This window comes from Rhizopus delemar, genomic scaffold, assembly GCF_000149305.1.
Source record: "Rhizopus delemar RA 99-880 supercont3.2 genomic scaffold, whole genome shotgun sequence".
Lineage (NCBI taxonomy): Eukaryota > Fungi > Mucoromycota > Mucoromycetes > Mucorales > Rhizopodaceae > Rhizopus > Rhizopus delemar.
In genome coordinates this window covers 587,389-613,679 of record NW_027137828.1, presented here as the reverse complement: position 1 = coordinate 613,679, position 26,291 = coordinate 587,389, and the positions used below count along the sequence as shown (strand labels likewise).

General features: G+C 34.7%; 9 protein-coding genes across 9 annotated transcripts; 5 read left to right on the top strand and 4 right to left on the bottom strand.

The window, feature by feature from the left end:
- Window positions 1-68: 68 nt before the first annotated feature.
- Window positions 69-1,837, bottom strand: RO3G_02444 (uncharacterized protein; the record flags this gene model as incomplete). Its single annotated transcript, XM_067657035.1, has 2 exons — window positions 69-1,444; window positions 1,510-1,837. The coding sequence occupies 2 exons, from the start codon at window positions 1,835-1,837 to the stop codon at window positions 69-71; spliced, it is 1,704 nt and encodes a 567-aa protein (XP_067513136.1).
- Window positions 1,838-3,455: 1,618 nt separating this feature from the next.
- Window positions 3,456-4,576, top strand: RO3G_02443 (uncharacterized protein; the record flags this gene model as incomplete). Its single annotated transcript, XM_067657034.1, has 2 exons — window positions 3,456-4,359; window positions 4,551-4,576. The coding sequence occupies 2 exons, from the start codon at window positions 3,456-3,458 to the stop codon at window positions 4,574-4,576; spliced, it is 930 nt and encodes a 309-aa protein (XP_067513135.1).
- A 608-nt stretch (window positions 4,577-5,184) lies between these two features.
- Window positions 5,185-7,035, bottom strand: RO3G_02442 (uncharacterized protein; the record flags this gene model as incomplete). Its single annotated transcript, XM_067657033.1, has 1 exon — window positions 5,185-7,035. One exon carries the CDS (start codon window positions 7,033-7,035, stop codon window positions 5,185-5,187), a length of 1,851 nt encoding a protein of 616 aa, XP_067513134.1.
- A 1,267-nt stretch (window positions 7,036-8,302) lies between these two features.
- On the top strand, window positions 8,303-10,182 carry RO3G_02441 (uncharacterized protein; the record flags this gene model as incomplete). The annotated part of the gene is made up of 7 exons (XM_067657032.1): window positions 8,303-8,499; window positions 8,550-8,659; window positions 8,743-8,881; window positions 8,931-9,107; window positions 9,160-9,343; window positions 9,636-9,706; window positions 9,756-10,182. The coding sequence occupies 7 exons, from the start codon at window positions 8,303-8,305 to the stop codon at window positions 10,180-10,182; spliced, it is 1,305 nt and encodes a 434-aa protein (XP_067513133.1).
- A 230-nt stretch (window positions 10,183-10,412) lies between these two features.
- RO3G_02440 (uncharacterized protein) lies at window positions 10,413-13,683 on the bottom strand (the record flags this gene model as incomplete). The annotated part of the gene is made up of 10 exons (XM_067657031.1): window positions 10,413-10,573; window positions 10,884-11,327; window positions 11,379-11,743; window positions 11,839-11,980; window positions 12,032-12,232; window positions 12,294-12,341; window positions 12,405-12,508; window positions 12,561-12,876; window positions 12,943-13,274; window positions 13,373-13,683. 10 exons carry the CDS (start codon window positions 13,681-13,683, stop codon window positions 10,413-10,415), a joined length of 2,424 nt encoding a protein of 807 aa, XP_067513132.1.
- A 2,554-nt stretch (window positions 13,684-16,237) lies between these two features.
- RO3G_02439 (uncharacterized protein) lies at window positions 16,238-17,760 on the top strand (the record flags this gene model as incomplete). The annotated part of the gene is made up of 4 exons (XM_067657030.1): window positions 16,238-16,516; window positions 16,573-16,752; window positions 16,819-17,394; window positions 17,515-17,760. The coding sequence occupies 4 exons, from the start codon at window positions 16,238-16,240 to the stop codon at window positions 17,758-17,760; spliced, it is 1,281 nt and encodes a 426-aa protein (XP_067513131.1).
- A 999-nt stretch (window positions 17,761-18,759) lies between these two features.
- Window positions 18,760-19,092, top strand: RO3G_02438 (uncharacterized protein; the record flags this gene model as incomplete). Its single annotated transcript, XM_067657029.1, has 1 exon — window positions 18,760-19,092. The coding sequence occupies one exon, from the start codon at window positions 18,760-18,762 to the stop codon at window positions 19,090-19,092; it is 333 nt and encodes a 110-aa protein (XP_067513130.1).
- A 1,594-nt stretch (window positions 19,093-20,686) lies between these two features.
- RO3G_02437 (uncharacterized protein) lies at window positions 20,687-21,061 on the top strand (the record flags this gene model as incomplete). The annotated part of the gene is made up of 1 exon (XM_067657028.1): window positions 20,687-21,061. The coding sequence occupies one exon, from the start codon at window positions 20,687-20,689 to the stop codon at window positions 21,059-21,061; it is 375 nt and encodes a 124-aa protein (XP_067513129.1).
- A 428-nt stretch (window positions 21,062-21,489) lies between these two features.
- RO3G_02436 (uncharacterized protein) lies at window positions 21,490-22,310 on the bottom strand (the record flags this gene model as incomplete). Its single annotated transcript, XM_067657027.1, has 2 exons — window positions 21,490-22,151; window positions 22,232-22,310. The coding sequence occupies 2 exons, from the start codon at window positions 22,308-22,310 to the stop codon at window positions 21,490-21,492; spliced, it is 741 nt and encodes a 246-aa protein (XP_067513128.1).
- Between the last annotated feature and the right edge of the window lie 3,981 nt (window positions 22,311-26,291).

The following is a 26,291-nucleotide window of genomic DNA, read 5'->3' as shown; positions in this document are numbered from 1 at the left end:
TTTATTTGATTCTATAATCAATTCAGCTTTTTATTACAGAAAGGTTTTATACAAAGCAATCGTTTTTCTTATCTCCAATAATGCTGTGGGGCTTGTGGTGGTTGATTGGGATTAGGTGTATAGCATCGGAAGCAACTTTGACGAGAAGCAAAGTTTTGGAAACCGCAGGCTGGATTTGGGCAATACCAGTCTCCTGGTCTAAATGTGATATGATGATGAGGTCGACCACCTGTATACCCACCGTAGCCACTGGGCCCACTAGTAGGAGGGCCAGTAGCAGGCGGAGGTGCACCATAATGAGGTGTGTATTGTCCATTTCTAGCCGTATTTATGATTTTGTTTCCTCCAGGCTTATAAGCTCCACATTTCTTACACTGCACACGAGAGGCATAGTTGTGATAGCTACAAGATTGGTTGGCACATATCCAGTCACCCACAGTAAAAGGAGATGAGTGAGGAACATAGGTTCCAACTTGAGGTGAAGGAGAAGGATTTTCAAAATTACATTTGAAACAGTAACGCCTTGAGGCAAAGTTATGGAATCCACAGTTGGAACAATTCCAATCACCCGGTCGTAAATGTCTACTTTTAGCTTGTAAGGGAAAAGAGACCAACATATTACCCGCAGCATCCACTACCCTCGACGAACTGGGACATACCTCAATTGGTCGATCACCTAAACAACGTCCATTTAAAGAAAGTGCTCTCATCGCATCCATATGTGTCTGGAAAAGTACAAATCCTGATATACTCGGCTTTGAATGATCCCCTGGTTGTATCATCCACATTGTTGTAGGTCGAAGACCATTTGAAGAAAACCAAGCTTCTAATTCACCTTGTGTTACTTCATAAGGCAATCCTGCTAAGTGAATCACTAAAGACTCTTCCTTTTTGAACTGCCTTAAATCAGCATTGGTATCAATAGGATGTACGAATACATCTGGGTGACGAAAACTGGTTAAATAGCGTATAATATTAATAGTCGTTAAGCATGCGTTGAGACCAACTGTTTGATCTCGAACTCGTTCCTGTTTAAATAAATCGCACAAGTCTCGCAATGAAGTAGAACGAAAACTGACTTCGGGGTGATGTACTTGCCAGCGCTGAATCTCCTGCTTTAAATCAAACATTCGACAATAAGCCAAATAATTGGGTAATTCTATATTCTTATCACGGCTTTCACGAGGTAACTGAATACGAAGCACCCATCCACCATGTGTCACGAAGCAAAAACTCTTTTTTTCCTCTTCAATGTTTTGTTGAATATATTGATCAAGTTCATCGATAGCGCCTTTCAAAGTACCAGCATTTTCTAGTGAGCTCCATTGAATACCAGTTACTTCAGTACAAAAAGGCGTAAGTGTCGTACGCTCTGGTTTAACATATATTTGCTTCTTGTGCAATACTTTTAAATTATGAGCATCAAGCACAACAAAAGCAAGTTCTGAATCAAAAGAAAACAGGTGAATTCAACATAAATAAGTACGGATAAATATTTTTTTACTTTACCAATTATTTCAGAATTTTCTTTGGTAACTTGAACGGCTGCAGGATTAGTTGTATTTTCATCACACGTCGCTTCTACATGAAGAACAATCAAACGGTCAAAAGGAATCAACGTATCTACTGGTGGAGGAGAGTTTTGTTTTATAACTGATGACTCTTCTTTAGGTACAGCCTTGTCCTCCTTTTCAATTACTGGCTCTTCTTTAGTTAACACCTCGTCTTTTATACCATATTTTTCGTTCTCCTCCAGTAAAATCTTTTTGGAAACAATGTCATTATTTATTTCCTCCTCAGCTTTACGTTTTCGATCCTGATCGGTAAAAGAGTCCATAATGCCTAGTTTTATGAAAAAAGAAAAAAAAAAAAAAAAAAAGCTAATGTTTATTGTCGCCATAAAATAAAAAACATGCTACTAAGCCACCCATAATGACGTTGCATGCGCGGTAAGATAATTTGTCAATCTGGGAAGACTTGGTCTCATTATTTTATAGAACACAGGCTTGATGTTGTATTGAATAAAAATAGAAAATACCTAATTTTTGATAAGCTAAAGAAGAAATACATGGCTATAGAAGAAAATTTCTATTATAATCCTATTTTTCTTGCTATTTTACTGAACAATATTGTAGAAAAGTTAATGTAGTTTTTTATCTTGCATGCTTTAGTACAAAATGCTGCTTATTTAAAGTTGGATACAGAAACATTCAAGTTGCAAACAGTGCATTTTCAATAATTCGAATCAAATGATGCTCTGATAAATTAAATTTATTTATTTTCTTTTAAAAAACATCTCAGCTCAAGTTTAATGTAAACTTGTTTGAATTATTTCTGATTCTTAACACAAATGCTCCTCATCAATGCAGCATTTGAGAGATAATCGGTGTTTAAATAAACATCCCTTACTTGAAGCAGACTGTCCTGAATGCGATCAATTTTAGTTTTTGTGTTCATATGTTAAATGCTTATAGCTTTGATAAAAAAATACCAGTGTCTTTTATCAGCTTTGTCGTATTTCGGTTTCGAAAAAATATCAAGCAAAATATTTTACTGTAAAGAAAGCGTGCTTTAAATTAAAATCATTTAAAGGAACGCAAACAATTTTAAAAGAAAATCGCGCTTCTTTTTTTTTTCTGTAAATCATGGAGCAACAGAAAAGACCAACAGAAACCATGTCGCAAGCAGAACTATCAAAAATGAAGTCTATAGGTCAATTTTTTTTTAAAAAAAACTAACTGCTTAAAGTGTGCATGCTGATTTCTCAATAGATTCTTTACAGACAACATTTTCTAATACAGCTTCAACAACAACACCCAGTGGTGCAAACACAACATTGAATGCAGCAGGAGAGGTGGCTGCTGCGTTAGTTTCAGAAAATGAAGAACAAACGATACATAATCAAAAGCTTGTTGAAGAGTTTCAGTATTTGCTGGAAAAAAGTCAAAGTTTATTTAGCGGATTACGAGATTTACCTCCAACAGGAAGTCATCGACAGTGGAGACCAGTAAAAAAAAACAACTCTTTTTATTATATGTATATGCTTTTTGCTCAGTAGACATATATTTTATATTCTAGTATTTTGAAAAAACATTTGAAGTGTATACAAAACTTTGGAAGTTTCAGCAAACACATCGGCATATCTTAGAAGATAAGGCCAATTATGGTTTAAAACGCTGGGAAGTAGGTGAAATCGCGAGTAAAATTGGACAACTTTATTATCATTACTAGTACGTGAAATACATTCAAAATTATAAAGAAAAATAATAATTCTATAAGCTTAAGGACGAGTGAGACGACTTATTTGCATGAAGCCTATGTGTTTTATGAAGCTATACATGATCGGCAATATTTTAAAGATATTTTGGAAGGAAAAAAGTAAGTGTGAATAGGAATAATTTAAACAAATGCTCACCGTTTGTATGATAAATAGTTCTGCATTGATGATCAAAAAGATGAGGTTTTATGCTCGGTTTATAATAGTTTGTTTATTGCTCAACAAAAATGGAAATGTTCAGAAATTGATAAGTGAACTTGAAGTTCTGACAGAGGAATATGTAAAGACTTTTAAGCCTCCAGACGCAAAAGAATGGCAAATGGTTTTAGAAGAAGTGAGCACCTTTACAGAAGCAGAAAAGAAACTTATACCGATCAATCTCGACAAAACACCTGATAAAATAGAACATCGCCTGAGTCACACCATTGAGGAAAGACCTGGCGAGAAATTGAGATTGCAAGAGGCCATCCTGGTAGGAAGCTATCAAAAGCAAATCAAATTCTCTGAGTTAACTTTGGACATGTACCGTATGCTACAATCGCTTGAAAGAGAGCCTGTGTTTTTACCAGACAAGACAAAGAGACCCAACCCACATAAATATCTGCTTCACCGACCTTCACTAAGCCAACTGCTTGTCTATATCTCAGCTGCTTTTAAGGACACTAGCGACCACTCTGCTTTATTGCTTTATATGTCTGCTGATGGTTGCGGATATGTAGAGCAGATGCCTCCAGGGTTTGATGGAGGCGTCAAGACGAGTCAGCGTCATAAGGTCGACGCTCGCAATTATTCATCCAATGCGGCCAGTCATCCTCAAGGTTTGGCAACAACAACTCCAGTAAGCAATATAGCTCCTGGAGGAGGATCAGCAAATACGATAACAGCAGGCACGGGCACTTTAATCAATAATATACCAGCAACTGCTACAAATACAACAGGAAGTGTGCACAATGCCAATTCGGGAATAATAGGATCAGGAGCTGGAACTATAACTAGTGTTTCTTCTGTAGCCCCTTCATCAGTAACAATGGCAGCAGGGCCTTCAACAGTTACTGGATCCACAACATCTGCTATACCTTCAGGTACAGCAGCATCAGCAGCAGGGGGAGGAGGCACTATGTCAACGATAGTAAAGCACACTGAAGTGTCAATTCCATCGGTTCACTGTCTTCATCCTGCAGACCTTGCTCCTTTCACAAGGAAGCCGATGTTCTTGATTATCGATAGCGATCACAGTACTGGATTCAAAACGATGCCCAATATTTTTGATCAGCCACTGATGTGCTTAATGTCACCTGAAGAATACCCTTCATCCGTACAAGACAAGAGTGAAATAGGCAGTTTGTTCACCTTATTCTTGCACACTCCCTTACTTGGTTTCTGCTCCGTTTCTGACATTGGTAACTTAGATCAGCAAAAGTGGGATGAGTGTGTACAGAAAGTGTCTGTGATGGAAAATAGAATTGGACAGCTGCTTTTGGCAGATGTCACGGTAGATAGGAGCATAAAGAGGTTTATGACGGATGATTTTCTTTATTATTTCATTGTTCGATTTGTACTTTGTGGCATTATTCTGAGATATCATTCTTCATTCAAAGATGAAAAGGTATATGGATGAGATGATGGTTGAAAAGGATCTAACTGACTTTTTATTTATCCGTAGTCCTTTCCTACTTCAACTCCTAATTTACCTGAAAGCATCTATGTTTCTTCAGAGATTGTTACTTTACTTGCAGATCTTACGAGGATTGCTGACGTAGGTACTTATTTCAGTTTACCTGCTTATGCTACAACTGTAGACATGATATCTTCTACTTCAACAACTACGAATCATACAACGAATAATGGTAACAACAGTAGTGCGATGGAAATTATTTAATAATAAAATATGCAAAATAAAAAATGATTTATTCTTCACAAACAGAAGGAACCTTATAACTTTCAACACGTTGATCAAGCCAACCTCTCTTTTCCAGCTTGGCTCCATAACCCAGACCACGCTTTGCGAATGCTTTATAGATGTCACAGTGATATTGACCGTCTGTTAATTGTTTTTCAGCTTCCAAGATAGCGTCACGAGCAGAGATGAAGTTTGGATTACAGGGTTGTAACTTGAGACCGTCCATGACAAGTTGAACAGCCAAGGTATTTCCATATGAGGTGATGTGGTCACGTACTTTTTGAAGTTCATCTTGATTCATAGCAGACTTGAATGTGTTGTTAGGTACAGGAGGGAACCAATCAGGCGTGAAACCTAAGCGATCTACAAGATTCCAATAGACTTCATAGAGCATCTCAGCCCATACTTCACCCTTTGCATGAACACCCCAATAATCAAATCTGTCCATAATCTTGTAGGTACTTGGATTGGTCTTTATTGAAGTCGAATATTTATATTTACGAATACCTTCACCACCATTAGCATAATTACCCATACCAAATTCAGAATGACGTGTATCGCTTTCTTTCATTCGAATGACTGTAGCTATAAAATCACCCCAGCCTTCACCCATACCACCTGCTTCACCCCAACCAAGACAATTTGAATTCATTGGACCACCTGTGAGACGAATGGATACACCGTGAGTATATTCATGAACGACAATACCACTTTCAAAGTCGCCATCACGCATCGGCTTAGTTTGATCCCAGATATACATTCTCATCTTTCCATGTTTACCATCAGGAGGAGTAGCAAAATTTGCATTGTTTCTACCTGAACCATCTTGTGCATTCGCAATCACCGCATCACCTTCACCTTCGTCCTTACTTCTACCACGATCCAAGTTGAGTTGTTGAAAGTTACCAGCCTTTTCATCAAAGCCATATCTGTGAAAGAAATCATGGGCCATGTTACACCAATAGAATAAGTTAGTGACTGCGGCATCTTCATATTCCTTTGGATCCTGAGTCTCAAAGTCGGCATCATAATCAAACACGATCTCATCCTCTGTAGAATGACCCACTGGTCGATAGTTATTCTTCCAATCATTACCTCCATCTGGGTTTGTATGTGTATAGGCATTGTTACCCACGGTCACATTGAATTGCTTACCACCCTGATTAAGGACACCTTGTGTATGCCAACCATATGGACTTGCCCAGGTATCATGTGGGTTCTTCAAGAGTTGCCTTGGACTATCATTAGGATCATTGTAACCAAATGGGATGACGTTATAAGAAGCAGAAGATACCCAATCAATTAATCCAATGATACTACCATCATGAGCATTCACATGACTATTATACCAATTATCTTCCAATTCATATTGAATATCCCAAACGAGTTCAAGTTGGCCATTTTCTAATTGAATATAACCTTGTCTTACTTCCACAGGTGACTGAGCAAAAGGCACATTATCAAACATGATGACATCTTGGTCAAGTGAATTAAGTGGAATGAATTGAAGTGAGTCAGGGGAGACAGGATCCTTGTTGACAAAGGACATGAGAGACAGGATGGCATCAGTAGGTGAAATAATTTGTTTGTTGAAAGCAAAGATAAATTGATCTAATGGATTCCATTTGTTGGATAATTTTGTTTCCTTTGAAAATGAATTTCCAAAAGAGATGACTTGTCCTAACCGATTCACATTAATGTTGATATCACCATTAAACACCTCGAGTCCATTCACTTTTTGACGTAAATAAACATGAGTCACTCCATTTAAATCAGATTTGTATGAGCTTTGAATAATAAAATCACTTGAAGTTAACTGATCCTTTACAAATTCAATAGCAATCTCTTCTGGACTCATTTGTTGCCTAGCATTCAAATGATGATTGATTTCAACTGATTTATATTCCCGGTGAGATAATTCAGGACCAAAACTACGTGATAAACCACGATGGTATTGAATCCTGTTATTAAAAGGCAAAATACCACCCAAGACTTGACTTGTACATAAACAGACTACAGCAAATGTTATAAACTTCATAAAGTGAAAAAAAAGAAGAATAAACAGATTTTTTATGTTGCTGTTGCATGGCAACAAAATAAATTCCGTTTTCGCTATTTTTGGAAATCAGCAATCTCATTGGACCATCGTGTTATCTCCCTTGGCCTTGTGATCTCTTGTTTGATCATTGGAACAAATTCAGGGGCAAAAAGGGATTTAATAATGACACCATTCGCTTTGAATATCAACTGACTTTATCACTCTAGGGCCGTTATCGCTTTTAAGAGAGGATTTACATTCAAACATAAACAAACATGCGTCACTTGTTAGCGGATGACATAATTCATCTTTTTTGGTTCTACACATTCCTAAACTAGTGAAAATTGCTATTTGTTTCTTTAAAGCAGCTAAATATGTGTAACATAACTAGTACATTTGTAGACTACGCAAAGAAATAAAGAAAAATAAAAAGAGAGACTAATTGAAGTCTTGTGTGATAAATAAACAAGAAATAATATAAACTAATCAAAAAAGTATCAACTTTAAACCATCCTAGGTTCATTCTCCAATTCTCTATTTAATTCGTCTTGACTTTTCAGTAAAGACTTCTTTTTAATTTGAATTTTCTCTTCGCAAAGTTAATAAAAAATATTGATTATTAAACAAAACCAAGTGTATTTTTTGATCTATATACAAAAAAGATGGTCTAAACTTCATTCTAAAATACTAAGGCGAACTTTACTTTTTTTGTATACGTGCTCTTCACTTGAAACATTATGACCAATACAATAGATTATCATACTAATTCTCAGCAATTAGAGTAATCCATTCATTTAAATTTTTAATGAATGACAATTAGAAACTATTGACTGTAATAATAAATAGAACCAATTTGCAATATAATAGAAACAGTAAGGTATAAGCCCAAATGTTAACGCATGTTTGATTATTTTACTTGAAAAATAATTGATATGGCTCACTACGATACAGTAAAAGGGTGAGGAAGGAGCCAGTGGAAGACATACGTTTACTGATCCTTTGTTAAGTGACCTTTGAAACAGCTCTCTATTTTTTAAATCCCAGATTTATATTTTTTTTATTTTCTGTTAGTTTCTTAACCTTTAGAATGGCACCTTACCCAACTAAATTGGAATCAACATTAAAAGGTCATAAAGGCACAGTGAATGACGTGTGCTATAACTCTAGTGGACAATATTGCATTTCAGCCGGACGAGATCGAACAGTTCGATTATGGAATCCCTCAAGTGAACTCTTACTTTATACATATACCGGGCATAGTCGTGATGTTTTAGCCGTAGCAGCGTAATGATAATATCATTAAAAAACAGTCTAGATACTCATTTTCTTTATAGATCAGCAGATAATGCCAAAATTGCCAGTGGAAGTAACGATCGATCTGTTCTACTATGGGATGTTACTTCAGGTGAAATCTTGAGACGTTATACTGCTCACTGGGAGGTAGGTGAAGAGGTTGAGAGATGGTTGAGTTGATAGCTAATGAATGTTAGAGAGTGAATTCAGTATGCTTTAATGATCAATCTACAGTACTGATAAGCGCCTCTTTTGATGCAACCATCAGATTATGGGACCTTCGTTCATCCAATTTTCAACCTATTCAAGTCATTGAAGACTGTAAGGATAGCGTGATGTCAGTCCATCTTCGTGATACAGACATAATAGCCGGGTAATTGTTATACGAGATGAGCTTACAATGATACTTATAGCATGTTTAGTTGTGCGGATGGGAAATTAAGAACGTATGATTTAAGGGCTGGCGAGTTAAAAGAGGATTACATTGGATCCCCAATCACTTCTGCCAAGTCATCAAAGGATGGTAACTGCATCTTGGTGAGCTCATTAGATAGTACAATGAGGTTGATGGATAAAAGCAGTGGAAGATTATTAAATGAGTAAGTGATAGCTGACTATGCTGTGTGTCATTGTTTACATTGAATGGGTTAGGTTTAAAGGACATAAACACAATGAGTATAAAATTGAATCTATTTTATCAAACAAAGATGAATATGCTATCACTGGTTCAGAAGATGGAAAGATATATATTTATGACATATTAGAAGGAAATATTATGAACACTATCGAAGCACACCAGGGAGTATCTACTTCAATTGATTATCACCCAGAAAATGTAAATATGATCTCTGCTGGATCTGATGGATTGATCCATGTCTGGTCCTAATTAGTCAATGTCAAGTAAATATCAGAATGGAGAATAATAATATCCCCGTTTTATATAAAGTTTTCTCCCTTTCTTTTTGTCTTTTTTTCTTTTTTATATATATTTTTGTAATTCACATTAAATCATGATCTATCAACAATACAATTTGACTTTACCCTTTCTTCAACCATCTTCTTCTATTTGGAATATAAATAAACCATCACATCAAAATATTCCTACCATTTTTACTAGGACTTTAAAGTTTAAACCAAAGGATATCGCTTTATACAAGACAGAACTCTGCAGGAATTGGATCGAATTAGGAGTTTGCAGGTAATAGATCTTTGTTTTAACAAGCAGGAATATAGACTTTTAAAAATAGGTATGGTAGCAAATGTCGCTATGCTCATGGCGAACAAGAGATACGTACAATCACTAGGCATGCTCGTTATAAAACAGAAATTTGTCGTGATTATCATCTTGATGGTACCTGTCCTTATGGTACACGCTGTACATTCATACATGCTTCGGAGCCAATCTTAGAGAGAAATCCTACGAAATCACCGAATGCTGACCTTATTTGGAACTCGAAACTCGGCTTTGATGCTTTAAATCAAACATTCCCTGTGGTTTCTGTATCCGAAACAAGAAAAGATGATGTAGTCTGTTTAGATGAATCATTAAGCGAAACTAGTTTTAGTGGAGATGAAGGCTCCTTGGTCAACTCTTTTTCATTTGATATGAAACAATCCGATCATAGTGGTATCAAGGCCACCAAAGCTTCTACTCCTTCTTTAAATTTTTTATAATTCAAACAAGACTCTATTTGTACTTTTTTGTTAACAAAGAATATTTAAAGAGAACCTATTCTTATTTATCATAAAAGTTATCTTATCTTTACACTTTAATTTTAATAGTCTGTTAGTTGCTCTTCATATATGTATTTTGCTTTCTTTCTTTTATATCCATTGTTAACTCTGCTAGAAAAGTATGAACTCCTTCTCAAAGCTTTCATGACCATTGTGCATTTATTCAAATATTACAATGGAACAATATCTACTTTGTCATGTAGCACATTCAAGTGAAGACAACCGTAGATAGCTCTTGGACGAATGATTATTTTTATCCTCCATTTGCGGAAAGCTTTCTTAGACCATATGCAGCCAATATCAATCCTTGTTTCGCTAAAACCATGACAGCCTTATTACATATCCTTACAGTTTAACTTCATTGTATATCTAAGGCTGGGTATCATTTATGCAGATGGCTGAAGGCTCTTTCTTTTTTTATTATACTAGTACACATGAAACATTCTCAGCCTAAACTTGAGTTTTCCAATAATACATCATTTTATTTCAAGAAAGCAAAATACTACATATAGAAATATACTATATTCAAAGAAAGATAATATACAAAAGACAAGTTTATAAAACGCCCTCATTGTAGGGCCTGTTGCTTCTCATTTGATTATTGTGGGCATTGACTGGCCCGGGGGATGAGGGTGTGTTACTAGTAGGAATAGGCATTTGGGGATTGATAGTGGGGCTAGTGCTTGCTCTATTGTGCACATTGGTATTATTCAATTCGTCCGTATCGCGTAGACGTGTGTCATTTTGCGAATAGGCAGGTAAAGGCGACTGCAGATTACTTCCATTATATAAAGCTGGATCTATCCATCCAGGAGGTGGAGGTGGAGGTTCATAATGTGGCTGTCGGCTGTTTCCTGGAGGAGGAGGAGGTGGTGGTGGTGGATAATAAGGCGGCTGAGTCGAATACTGTGGGGGAAGAGGAGGTTGTTGGGTGACCACATAAGCACTTCCAAGGCCACTGTATCCTTTGTTACGACTGTAACAGCAGCATCGAAATAAGCAAAACAAGACCAATAAGCCAACAACAATAGCCACGGGAATAACAATCTCTTTATGATTATCAATCCAGTTTCTCACATTATTTGCTGAAAAAAATCAATAGGCGAAAATGATAGAGAATGATGCGTTTTACTTACCGACATTATCAGTACTACATCTGCCAGATCTACATACACCACCTATACCACAAGATGTGCCATCAGAAAAGTAACCAGGGAATGTGATGCATGCGAGAGAAGTTCTAGGATCTTGGCAGGTAACTTGGCATCCGCTATAGGCTCCACAAGCTCTGGTGATGTTATATGTCGTTCCGCGAGAGAGACATTGGTTATCTCGAGAGGTACACTGTCCCGAGGCGCATTGAAGCCCATTACCACAACTTGTCGAGTCCTCCTTGTACAAGTCTGATGGACAGTCCCCAGATGTACCCGAGCAAACTTCGGCAATATCACATTCTGTTAAAGCGGCCCTGCAAGTGTAATTGGCCGGTCTGAACTGGCAACTATCACAGCAGAGATCATTGACATCACTAAGATCAAAGACCAAATTAATATGCCATTCCTCTTTAGTAAAACGCAAACAATGATTTCAACTTACTCGCATACAGCACCCGATCTGAATTTACATGTGGTTGCATCACAGCAACTACTTTCCTGTCCTCCTGGATCACAGTCTTCTCCGGCTTCTTTGATGCCATTGCCGCACATATTTAAAGATGTGGTATTTCTCGTGCCAGGCGCTAGAAAAGAGATAATCTTAAGTACACGTGATGATTAAATAAAACACTTACTTTCTAGACATCTCATGTAGTTGGGTACATTTTCACAAATAGTCGTCATACTACACGGACTGAATTCTGAGGAAGATGCATTACTTACAGGATTCATGAAATATCTGCCGCCTGCATCACACTGAGTTGAGCTGTAAGGACAGCATTGACAACTTGAGCCAGAGCAAGGACATGTTTGTGAATTACAGTCGTGAATAGCGCCTAAAATTGTCTAGCGCGTTAGCTAAAAGAAATATTTTCCCTCTCTTCTAATTTGCTTTACCAAATCCGTGTCCAATTTCATGTGCAACCACCTTCCACTCGTCAGTAACTAGGAAAAAAGAAAAGGTAAGCTGTATGTGGCATGGATAGTAAAAAGAATGGGTGACTTTACTGACAGAAGAAACGCCTGTGCCAGATGTATATTCACCTTGACTTGATATGGCATCCGTGGTACAAACTTGGGATAACCATGCGATACCAACTTCTTGGCCTGTTCTAATTCAAACTGTTTTAATACACAATGTGAAAAACAGCTTTCATTTTTTACGCGCAATTTGTCATCAAGTGCCATAAACCTGCTCCATCATCACCAATGGATCCTCTCCACCTACTGAAATCACTTAATCTTTGCGTGATTGAGTAAGTTGTTGAACAGGCCTGATTCCAGCCAGTTAGACTGGATGTAGTGTTTGGACAGGCAGAGTCCATGATGGTGATATTAATCAGCCCAATACCAATATTAAATGAGGATGCATAAACTGCGCTTACAGAGTTCCAGTCATTGATAATCTGCATACGCGCAGCATCTATTGATTTATAGAATCTTGTATACGTACAATCGGCTGCAACGCCCATATAGAGAACTAAGTTAAACGAGCATATTTGTAAATAAAGAATGCGATACTCTAAAACAAGTCGACATCATTTACCTCTTTGAGATGTAGGACAACCGGTAGGAACAGCACGCTTTGAGAATGGATTCAATGCGGGGCGTGTATGTCGAACACCATAGAATTCATTCAATTCTAGTGGATTATTATTTATTTTTTGACCTATTCTATTATTTTGTGGATGATTTAATCCATCAAATCCACATCCAGCTTGATTATGGCTCTCACCAGATGAGCTCATCACAATCTTATCTGAGTCACGATAGATTATCATATGTGTATTGGGTACATCCTGTACTTCTGCATCTTCTGACCGCTTGGTGCGTCGATAGGTATCTTTCAATTTGATGTGATGAATATCTCCATATAGGCTAAAAGTTCCTTCAAACAGCGGATGTTTGGATGTGCGCCTAAGAGAAAAGAAACCGGTAAGACACGATCAATATAAATACAGGAATTTTCCCATTACTTGATATCATTTCGAATGATGATTCTAGCCCAACCAATCGTACCGGGCTGATGTTTCATATCATCGATATTTTTTATATTAGAAATCCACCAATGCTCAGAGTAGATTCCCTCGACTACATAGCCCCGATAGACACGAAAATCTGAAGGTTTGAGAAAAGTAGACTGACCGTCTTGGTGAAATACAGCATTTGGATGGAACAATTCATGATTGGGCGCTAAATGCAGGTGAATTGTTGTATTAAAGGCTTCTACCACAAGGCGTAAAGAATCGTCATGCTCTAATGCCCTCGCTTGTGGAATATGATTCATGTTTGGTGATATGTTTCGTTTTGAAAAGAAATCATTTGTGCGTGGTGCGATGTCTAATTTAACATTGGATATCGAGTCCACTCGAAGCAATCGTTTATTATCTATTGTGTAGCCTTCAAAAAATGGTTAATTTTTTTGCCTGTAAGCGATGCAATGGCATGATAGGTTTTTACATTCTATAGTTGAATAAAACAACAAACTGAATATGAACAATACAATAATCATTTACAAAGAAAAGTAAAGAAGAAGAAAAGACCAACAAATTGTACTGTGGCTATTTATAAAAAGGATAAAACTCAGGAACTTTGAGATTCTAACTTTTTTTATGTGTGTTTATTTTTTTTTCCTGTTTCTGACGTTAAAAATGAGCACACGCAATGTTTTTACTTTAAATGGATTTTCCAGAAAAATTATTGATTCTCTTTATAAAGACATTCTGAATTTTCTTTCCAGGTAAAAACTGATAGTTACACATAGTGGGCTAACTTTTTTTACTTATTTATAAAATGATATTTGATAGTATACATGGAGCCCTTTTAAAAAAAATAGCCAATTCAGTGGCTGTATCATGAGCTTTCAAATGGAATAAACAAATCCAAACGATTGAAATGCATATGTTTTCGACCTGTATTTACAATGCTTTCTGTTACACAGTTCAGCCATACTTTATGTGGATTGTGGCTTGCTTTGCCAAGAGATTTTTTGAAGTTCAAGTAGCAATTAGACACTGATACAAAAAAGTTGAATGATCTTATGATTGAATCGATACGATTAGTAATTTAAAACCGTTTCACTGTATTTATTCATCATACTTGATAGCAGTAAGTGATCTATTCGTTTTATTTTACAGTAGGAAGAAAAAGTGTATTGTAACAATGGCCTTTTGTACAAAAGCACTTCTCTTCATACAGTTTTTTTTTTTAACAAAAATCGATTCTTGTAAAGTTGCGTATAAATATAATTGCTGCAATAATCATTTTAAATATCGAATCTTTCCAAGAGGCCTTTAGTGAACTCATTGATATTTCTACTAAGACTGAAACAATTTTTGACGCATTTTTAATATTACTTTTTTTTTTAATAAAAAAGGGAGTCAGCTATTGTCATCACTGATAAACTCTCACTTTAAGCAGATGCTTGCTTGTATAACATAGCTAAATGGCATGTTACACTGGCACAGTTTTGAGCGTGCATGTATCACTACTTCAAAGAAGGCGGTTCACATCTATATATCACGTTTTGATGACTTTGTTGCATAGTCTCCCTTCTTATATTATCTATGGTCAATTGAAAAATATTCGTTTGTCGTATTTTTTTCCTTCTTCAACAATCATTACATGCACTTTCTTTAATTTTTTTTTTTTTTTTTTAAAAAAAAAAAAAAAACATTAAATTTGTCTATTTTCTTGTATGGTTGATATATCTAAAGACGCTCTCGTCTTTATTTTGACCGTATACTTTAGGGTAAACGTTTGAAACATTTATACATATTTTAACAATAAGGGCAATTTGCACACTAATATTCCTTTGATGTAAGCTATTCATTGTTACTACAATAAGATACGCTCTAGTCATGCAAATTACTTTTTTTTTTCCTGCTTCTTTGGTCTTAAAAAAGAACTTCTTAATGTTAAATACATCCGTCCCTAGGTGCAAAATGGAAAATAAAGGGTATATCTCTCTCTCAGATAAGGAAATTTAAAACGTACCAAGATTCATGATAATGAGTCCTTGATTGTTATAAACAAAAGTGCTTTAGTCAGAAAATAAGAGAATATAGTTGTGCATTTTACGAGGATATTTAAAAAATGCCTACTTTTTTTTGCATAAAACTTTAGTTAACAAAGTATCAGATAAACACTCTGCAACAGCTTATAAACTTGACATATTTAGCTTGAAAGAAATGGGGAAGGCAATACAGGTTTCATAAAGGAACACTCTTCTATGAATACAATGCACAGTTACCTCAAAACTATAATATATGAAATTAAGGATGATGTCAAAAAGGTATGCATTCATTGTTAATATTTCTGGTGATGGCTTTGGGTAGATGCAAAATAAAATATGGTATTAAACTGTTAAAATATATTCCAAATGCATTATTTTTCTTCTTGCTGTAATGTATCTTTATAATAAAATTCATAGTTTATTCTTTATTCATCGTCCCATGTTGCTCTTTTGGAAAAGGAAAATTTAATATATCAAAATACCTTTTTATAACCGTTGATAATGACGTTACTTAGATTTATCTGCATCGCAACTAAGTATAAATAAGTTGGGAGCACCTGGTTAGCAATTTATTAGAGGAAGCATAGTTTGCATTAACCTCTGGTATGATAATATTGGGTGCTTTTTGTCTCATAATAAAAACACACTTGTACAGGTTTGTAAATAAGAAAGGTTAAGAGAAATTATGATATTAAATATACAGGGTTGTTGCTTTTAAGTTATATTGATTGTTATCACCCCTTTGTTTCTTTATTTGTTATAATAAGACATTTCGGCTTTTTTTTTTTTTTTTTTTTTTTGTTTCGTTCCATTTTTCTTTTAAAAAATGTCGCTTGATACCTTTACTACTCCACTCGATCACGCTTCGTTTGCTATATCTTCCTTGTATAATTGTGTACCTATCGCAGCAACCCAACATCAGCTCCAAGCATATGAAAAATTCATTTCTAAATGTAATAAAAGTCAAGAACGCGTCGAAACTGCCCTTCGCTACTTTTTATATCCTGCCTTGATTCCTAATAGTGAACCCGGTTTTGAAATCGAAAAGTCTGGCAAAATGATTTTTATAAAGGAATTTTTAAGAGAGATAAAAGCGTCAAACAAGGTAAGTCAACTTACTATGATAAATATAAGACCAAGAAGACTAATCGGTTGCTATAGTTTATCGAAGTCGCATTAATCTGCAGTGACTTGACAACAGAAATGCTTGTAAAGAAAGTAGTCAGAGATGAAGGATTCACCACAATAGCATTACAATGCAGAGGATTTGATTCCTCCATATATGGCATTGTTGTCAATAACGATGTTTGCGAAGCTTCTGAACAAAATATCATTAAGCAGGTAAGAGGGATTTCAAGAAAGTTTTCTAATTTATTTTCCAACTCTCAATTCTTTGTATCATTTTAGAATGATGGGTGTAATCTAAAGCTTATCATGGTACTTGACGGGGGTAATACATGCAGCAGCCATCATTACCTTAGAAAAAATCTATTTCACGACAGCCCAAAGACTGTCTATCTCGCCTGCAAGGACTCTCCAGAAATGAGATGGTATAGCTATATCCACTTGTTTCCTGATGAGATCAGATACTGTGACTACCTTGATGCCCCTGAACCACATGCATTTGAGGCAATTTTTACTGAAAGTACCCATCAAACAATGATGAATGATGTCTATATTTGGAACAAAGGTGTAGCTTCACATCTGCTCAGATGGGTATTGGGAAATACTACCTGTCATTATGAATATGCATGCTATGGTTATGATGAGAATACGAGTCTTATGGATGATGTATTTTCTGAGACACCATTGCATGAGTTATTTAGTCCTGAGAGCAGTGGCTATTCTGTCATGCCGTTATTTGATATTAATGTCACGCCAAGCAGCCAACTTCTTAAAAGACGCAATGTTCCAATAAAAGTCGAAATTGACGCTATTAGTCGTTCGCCATCAATAGATGATGTATATGATCCTCATGCAAGGGTAAATAAAAGAAAAATATCACACTCGCCTGCTCAAGGACAAAATGTGAGAAGATTCATTGTAAGCCTATAGTAATCATGCTATGTATATTTGCAACTTAACTTTTTTTATTTACTTTAGAAAGTCTTCAATCATCAAGAAAAGTTATCATTCCCATGTGAGTTCGAAGGTACACAACCATTGATTTTAGAGCAAGAAGAATACGAGGAGCAGGAAGAATATCAGGATGAGAAGGAATTGGAAGAGGACAGTACTGATAGCTTTAGTTTAATTGCTTCAATAGAAACTGTTGAAAATGAATACACGTTAACCATAAGGAACGCTTTGGATAAGCTCAAAAACCACATTGAAAATATTATGGGATAACCAGCATCATTTTTCTAATCATCCAATAGCCTTCATCTCCTTTGTAAAATATTTTCTCTGTTTCTCACTTGTTTTGTGCAAATATACTTTTTAATAAAACCTAATACTAATTACAAAGTGTGTGTGTTTTATTATCGTTATTATTATTATCAAATTTAATAATAAGCAGGAAGAATACAGAAAGTAAAGCTAATATAAAGTAGATTAGATGTAACCCTTTTGCAACAATTTTTAACTTGAGGATTACATGATACTGTAAAGACTTTCTATTAGCTTTTTAAATCCATGTATACATTGCAATAGACCACACTATGTCAATATGCTTCTGAAAATTAAAGATATTTGTTGACAAAAAACATCATTGGTCAAAGTGTGTTGTCAACAATGATAGGTTATGCAAGATGTTTTATTGTTATATTGCCAATTCAGCTTAAAATGGCTTTTGATACTCTACATTTATTATGCTATATGAAGGTAATGGTGATGATCTGTTTATATTAATGATTTTTATTTTTTTGTATTAGATTTTTACAAGATAATGTCAAGGAATACACGCCCATGAGCGGTGTGAACATTGTAGAACGGAATAAAATCAACAAAAAAAAAGCTACTAATCAAGGTCGGGTCTTGCCTTTTGGATGATAGAAATCCGCAATATAGAAAGCATAATTGTTTATTAGCCAGTGAAGCAAAAACTTTTGATAATGAATCATTAGTGAGTGCTTCAACTTTGAGTCACAACCACAGAAGGTTTACTGTATAGAAACTTCCACACAGGAAGATGAATAGAAAGACTGATATAAAGTAGGCATCTTCTCAAGAGAATTCGATGTTACAAAGCTAGATGAGAATTTCGCTTCATATAGTACATCGATGAGAGTAACCAACGGATGTCAATTACTGGTTGTCTGTCAAAACGGAGGTTCAAATGTTTAAAAAAAGCAAAAGATGCAGCCACAGAAATAACGAAGGGGTACGCTTTTTTTTAATTCAAGAATCATGAACGATCAAAAGCAAGAAGATCAGCCACCTATTATACCACTATTAACAAGCGCAGCAGGTGCTTTTGGAGCTGGTCTCTTAGGCGCCATTTGGCATACGAAAAGAAAGCAAAATCAAAGAATAGAAGCAGAAATTAAGGAAGGTGTTCAGCATATACCTCACCAATTCACTCCTCCTAAATTGACACCAGCTGAATTAGCTGTTGCCAGAAATGAAGCAAGATTTTTTGCTCTCAAAACTTTGGGTCTTGGTACCTTATTGGCTTTTACCGGGGCTGGATTATTAGCTACCACTGTGGGTTGGTGGCTTGATGTTCGAAATGTAAAATGACTGAGCAATTTCTTTTCTTTTATTAACGATCCTATGTATATAGTTTAAAGAATTCTCAGATAAACTTCAAATTATAGTTCCAAGACAAACATCGCGACTACGAAACATGTTGGGAGGGAAGAAGTTTGAAGTAACCGAACAAGAAAAATCAGAGTTAAATACTTTAGAAATAAATGAATAAATTGTAAATAGAAACATTTTTTTTTTTTTTTCACTAAAGCAAAGCTTATATAATAGCCTATAAAAAAGTATATTTAAACTAGAAACATGTTCTAACTATATAATTGTTGGAATCTTTTGCATATTCTGACTTCTTGTTTAGAAAGTAAAGAAGTTGTAGGGATGCTTAATTTATATTTCAAATAGTTGGCTAGCTGCATGTAACCTTATGTAACTATTTTTCTGGATGCGTTATTTTAACGATTATAGAATTCAGAATATTACGAGTAAAGAAGTATAGATTTTTTTAAATAAAAGGGGACATCTGTCTGGAAGATGTTTGGTTGTTTGTATCATGTTTCAAACTTTGCTTCTATTATCATGATGATTTGCTTATCCAAAAGATCAAGCGCAATAAATTTGAGAAAAGGATTCATATTAAAAAAAAAAAAGAAGAAAATGACACTGGTAATATAGAAGGAGGAGGAATATGTTTATCGAAGAAAAGGGACACATTTCTTCTCTTTTTAGCCGTTTTCAACAAATTCCAAATATGGAATAACATGTGTGCCATTTAAAAAGATTGAGTACAACACTGGTTTTGCAAAATGTTAAATTAAATTTGTATGCACCCATTGCTTGCTTGCTTCTTTTCTTTGATTTCCATTTTATTGTTCTTGATTAGTACATGATGTTACAGTCTGATGCTAAATCATTAGAAATCGAATTTATTACGACGGATTGTGGTCTTATAAAAAGTAGATTGGAAAGGACATTGATTGAAAAGAAACAAGAAACTCTGATAAACAAAAGACTGTCATCTTTGGGTTCCTACCCATCGGAGTACTTACTAGATCATTCTCATCTCAAACCTAGTTCCAATGCTTCACTGCTTTCATACACTCAAACAATCAACATGTACAGAAAGAATCTCAAAAGGACCAACAATATGGAAACTCAATGCGATTTTGCCATCTTCCTGGTTGAGGCTGCAAAACATATGGATGAATAGAACAACGATAATAGACAAGATTATCTTTTAGAAGCCAAAAGATTATTGAAAAAGATTGCCGTGCGCGGGCATTATGAATCGCAATACTACTTGGCCAATGTTTACGCATTTGGGTTATTAAATAAAAAAGGCAAACCTGATTTTGGTAAGGCACTTCAACTTTTTGTGCAGTCTGCAAAACATCATCATGACGATGCAGCTTACAGGTCCTTTTATAAGACTAAATGAGGATAGTAATGATTTGTTTTCTTAATTCTAGATCAGCTCAATATTATGAAAATGATCTTGGTACAAAAACGAACAAAGCAAAAGCAGCTCTTTATTATAGATAAATGAAGGCGTGCTTTTATGATTTTTTTTCCCTTTATTATTCTAAAAATTGTTATGTATGGAAATACTGCAATATTAAATCACCCTGGAGCTATGTATTGCATTGGTTTTGCAGCCATAAAGGGAGAATTGAGCTTATCAAGAAACACTCGTGATGGTTACAAATGGTTAAACCGCTCAGTTGAACCAGCAAATGCTCAGTATCCTCATGCACTACATGAATTGGATCTGTTCTATGAAAATGGCCTTGGTTCTACCGTATTTGCTGATGCAAATTACTCGATTCATTTGTATCATGAAGCCGCAATGCTTGGTTATGCTCCATCGGCTTATCGACTCGGTAAGTGTTACAAATTTGGAAAACTCGGCTGCGTCAAAAATCCCGTTCCCCTGTTTATTATTACACGATCGCTGCTGAGCAAAGCCATTCACTCTCCTGCACTGCATTGGCATCATGGTGTCTGGTAGGGATACCTGGTATACTTCCTTCTTCAGAGAAACAAGCTTATCATTACACTTTAGTTGCCACAAGGGCAAGCTTGCCAAAAGCCGAATATGCCTTGGGCTATTTTACAGAATTGGGCATTGATATCGCTCAAGACCTGTCACTTACCCTACATTGGTACCGCACAGCAGCTGAACATGGCGATATGAAGGCTATAGTCCGATTGAAACAACAAGAGCTGCAGGTTATGGTAAAAGAACAATTGAAAAAAAACAAGCTCCTTATCGATGCACAGTAATCCATCTTATTTTAAAAAGAAATTATGGCTTTTGAGAAAATTTCAAAAATAAATAAAAAACATTTTTTTTTTTTTTTTTTTTTTTTTTTTTACAAACACACCTCCTTTGTTATTATCAAGTATTATGATGAAAACGCAAAAATAAATGTATTTTTAAGAGTAACTCATTGGATTTTGTTGCTGCTGTTGTTGCTGTTGTTGCATATGTCTTGTACCTTGTAATAGTGTGGTTATGGCTTTATATTTGGTATTTACATCTTCAACTTCCTTTTCTTTATGTTTTACAGTTTCTCGCAACTCGTTTGTCTTTCTTTGTAATTCATCTATTTCTCCTTCTTTCTCTAATAATATCTCTTCCAAATTTCGTCTTCCCAAACCCTGCTTTTCGGCATTCTTGGCTGCTTCTGCCTTATGGTGTTCAAAGTCCTGATAAAGATCAGCCTTTTCTTTTTCAACCATCGATAAGTTCTGCCTTAATTCAGCTGTCATCTGTTCATGTTGCTTTTTCTCAGATTCAATTTGTAACTGTAGCTGAATCTGAGACTCTTGCAAGTCCAATACACGCGAATGTTGTTCCTTGTAGAGTTCACTCAGCTGTTCATAATTTTCGCGGGCTGCTTGAACATACTGACTATACTTTTCACAACTCGATTGAAGTTGTTCAATCGTTTGTTGATCCTGGTTTATTTTTTCTGTCATAACGCTAAATTGTTGTGCTAATTGACTAAAGAACAATTTGTATGCTTCTGGTGCTTCTACATTTTGAGCTTCTTTATTGAAAATTTCAAACAAGTTAGACTTGGATAGATCTCGATCTATGGCAATAAAAAAAAGTTAGCGTGAAAAAAGGGGATCAACAAAATGTTTCATTTAAATGAACAAAGGGATAGCTAACCCATGTAGTGAGAGAAATCAGGCGGCCATTTGTTGTTTTTTAAATTCCTGTTAGAATCAACATGTTTATTGATAGACATCTCTAAAAAAAAAAAAAAAGAAAAATAATTTTTTGTCTGACCATCTCTCATTTCTTTTGATTGATATAAATTCATCTTTCGTTGCTTAGAAAATAAATAAATAAAAAAAAAGTACTTTGCTTTCTTTTTAACTGAACAGACAGTGGAATTAAGGTTTGAGGTTATTATAGTGTCATATCATTCAAATACATACATTATAAGTTTTTTTTTATATAAAATAAGAAAAATATTATTACAAGCATGACAAGTCTGCCAAAAATGATCATAATAACAATAAAAAAAATTAAAAATATTACCAAGTGGGTAATATAAGCTTTAACTGTTAATAGTTTTCGACTGTAGAAGCTTTGAGGAAATTTTATAGATTCACATTTTCACTGTCTTCTATCGCAAGGGAGGCCTTTCAATCATGAAATAGTGTTGAAAAACTTATTGTGAATCAAACACGACGGGTAGCATTAGGGGTCAAGAGCAACAGTAATTAGAAAAGTGAATTTCAGAGAGTTGATAGCATATATGTTAATCTCATAACACCTTAGGTTATACCCGAAATACTAATTCTTCTGGTAGCCATGACCTGTTATCTCAGCTGGGTTATAGATCACCTCCCACACTTCCCAATGAAGGAAGCTCAGCATATTCTTATTCTTCCAAAGGGCAGACACCTCTCCCGGAAAATGATGGTTTATATGAAGAATGGATGACTTCAGCAAGACCACATTCAGATATCTCCGTCGAAGACCCATCTTTGTTTGATTCTTCTCGAAGGCAAAGCATCAAAAGATACACCATATCTCGACATCATCCTTATATGGCACCCAATAAGGAACATTGAATCTTTTTTCTAACTTATTTAATGAAAGATAATAAACTATATTATAACTTTTTATTTGGATCTATAGACAGGGCTTAGTGTATCAAATTGATAGAAATAAAAAGAAAACGAAATTGAATTGCTTTCATACTAAAGAAAAAATAAGAACAAAGTGTCTATAGTTTATATAAACAGTACGGCTTTCTGTATAAATTGAAATGGGTATAAAAATGTTTTTGTATTAAAATGACTGTTTTACTTTGAAGATCAACTGATTTTGTATGAAGACCATTTACAAATTGATTCAATCATAATTAGAGGTATCGTCCACTAAAAGAAAAGTAGAAGAAGAATCTGGATGCTTATTTGCTACCATTATTGGGTGTGATAAAGTGTAAATTATTTTTTGCTAGAAATACGATATTGATCAATCTTTCTGCTTTTATTAATTTTTTGGGTGTTTGAAATATGCCACAAGAATGTAGTTTTTATTCTTTGAGTAATTGGTAGCTTGAATGCATTTCTGTTTAGGCCATTTAAAATAAAGATCATAAACAATAAAGGTATGATATATAATCAAGAGATATAGCTACAAAGTATACTATGGATTAGAGTGATAACAAAGGGGGTGCATTGAATGATCTGACCGATATACACTTTCACTTTTCCTTTTTATTTCCAGTGAGAAACACTAAGTTATATGTGCCCATGAGTAGTATAACAAGGCTATGAGAAAACAAAAGATAAAATTGCACTCAATCTTTCGCTTTAAATTAATATTCACCTTCCTGACCGTTTTGTTGTATGCGACCTTTATCTCAGATCGAATGTTCGTAGGGAAGATAGAATTTATATAGACGTTTAATTTTGTCTACTTTTGTTGTTCAATAAAGAAAGCTTTTTATATAAAAGAATTTTGGGAGGGGGTTTACCTCTCAATCAATCCAAACTTACTTTCTAATCGTAATATAAAATGCGGGTTCCGTTAAACGAATGGATAAAACACGCTCTGTCTTCTTGAAAGTATATTGCATGATTCTGTTTTTCTCTTCATTTCTCTCTTATCAAACGCGTTGCCATTTTTTAATATTCAGCTAAGTTTGTTAGGAAATCTTAATATAATCAACATTGGTTGTGGATATGCGATTGTTTATTTTTATATATTCTTACGATTTTTTTTTAATACTCTAGCCATAAGCAAAGCTTAAATTATTTATATTAAGAATATATGGTTCAATTTTAATCTAACGTCCTTCTTTACAAAAGTATTCTAAAAGAATAGCGTAAAAGAGATACTTTGCACACTTGAAAAAAAAAAAAAAAAAAAAAAAAAAAAACTGCTTTTCAATTTGTTTATATTTGATTTAATAAGTATAGTTCATAAAGACCTCTTGTACTATGACTGACTATAACACGATGATACAGATGATATGAAAGAAATTATAGACTGTAACAATAAAACATGCTTTTATTACTTGCTTTCATTTTTTCACAATTGTAAAAGGATTAATTTAAAGGACCAGTGCATTTACATTTGGTAGAAATGCTCACTGCATCCTGTTTATAGCATTCTTTGAGACCATTCTTCCTCATGAAATGCTAAAATGGTTAGCATTGGTCTTTTCATGTTTCATGATGCATATTACAACAGAGCAGTGAATACAGAGTTAATAGGTTGAGCAAGACAATTCCATCAATTGGGTATGAAGTAGGTATAAAAAGTGACAAGATGTACATTTTCATTCTCAAGATTTAGAATATAATATGCTTATAGCTGATATGTATTATGATGATGTAAGGGTTATGAATAGTGTGATTCTACGCCTTTAATCTCAATCCATCATTTGAGCTGATAAACAAGAGTATCTTGATTTTTATAAACAAGAAGATACTAGGCCTTTAAAATAAGGAAAAGAAAAACTATTGGTAACTTGTCGTATTCTGGTGCTTTTCAAGAGGGGAATACAAAAATGAAATACTAGACAAAATAAGGAAAAGAAAAACTATTGGTAACTTGTCGTATTCTGGTGCTTTTCAAGAGGGGAATACAAAAATGAAATACTAGACAAAATAAGGATTATCCGTGGCACGTTAAAGATCCGTTAGGACCAACATGAAAAGATAAGATAGATAGCACAGATTATCATCGAGAGAAGGTAATATAGGAGAATGATTTGAGATTACTACATAAAGTGTATACTAGGTAGCTTGATTGAAACAAAAAGAGTATTCTAGTGCTTGATGTTATCAAAAAACAGATCCAAATTTCGGATAAACCCTGATGCGCCGTGCAAAGTAATTTTCTCTCGAAAAGGCATCATTTGAAAAATACAAAAAAAAAAAAAAAAAAAAAAAAAAATGAAGCATCCATATCATTTGAGGCCAAAGGCTTGTTCATAAAGCTGCTTATCAAATGTTTAATACACAAAAGTACATACTGATCGTATGAATTCAGATCTGCGTCACTCTACTCAAGTATAGATAATGTCTCTCCGTGTTGATGGTGATAATATGAAGGGAAGGATATGTTCCGTACATTAGAAAGATTCCAGACTAGGTAGTTTATAGCCATTATAGGTTTTCCAAAGAAAAGTTTTGATCAGTCGAAAAATAATGACTTCAACTCCTTTTTATTGATGGTTGAATGAAATGATATGACTTCAAATGAATAAAATGTAATAAAAAATAAATTCTACTATGTAAGGTATGTGCACATACGATTACGCTTATGGATGCACAGGACAATGCTCTAAAAAAGAAAATATTGTTTCGTAAGTAAAGTGTAAAAAAAAACTTCATTGTTTTACGTTTATTTCTTTACTTGTCATATGTAATTTTGATCCACAGACTGCACACGCTTTTTTTGGTTCATTTCCTACAATTCTTTGTATGTCTTCAGCAGTGAGTTTGATCATGATAATTGCTCTAACTAGGGTATCAGGCATTATAATAGAAATGGAGATAAAGAAAATAAAGTAGTACATCTTTCCTATTTTTATATATCAAGCCAGAATTCGGGCTACCATTTTTCTTATCTTTATATCATTTATTTACAGGCGCATTAGCCGTTTCTTTCTCATTTTTACTGATTATAATGAAATAACAAAGGTTATACAAAATGTTATCTATGAAAAGAATAAAAGGGAGAAGTTCTGCTGGTAAAGCTA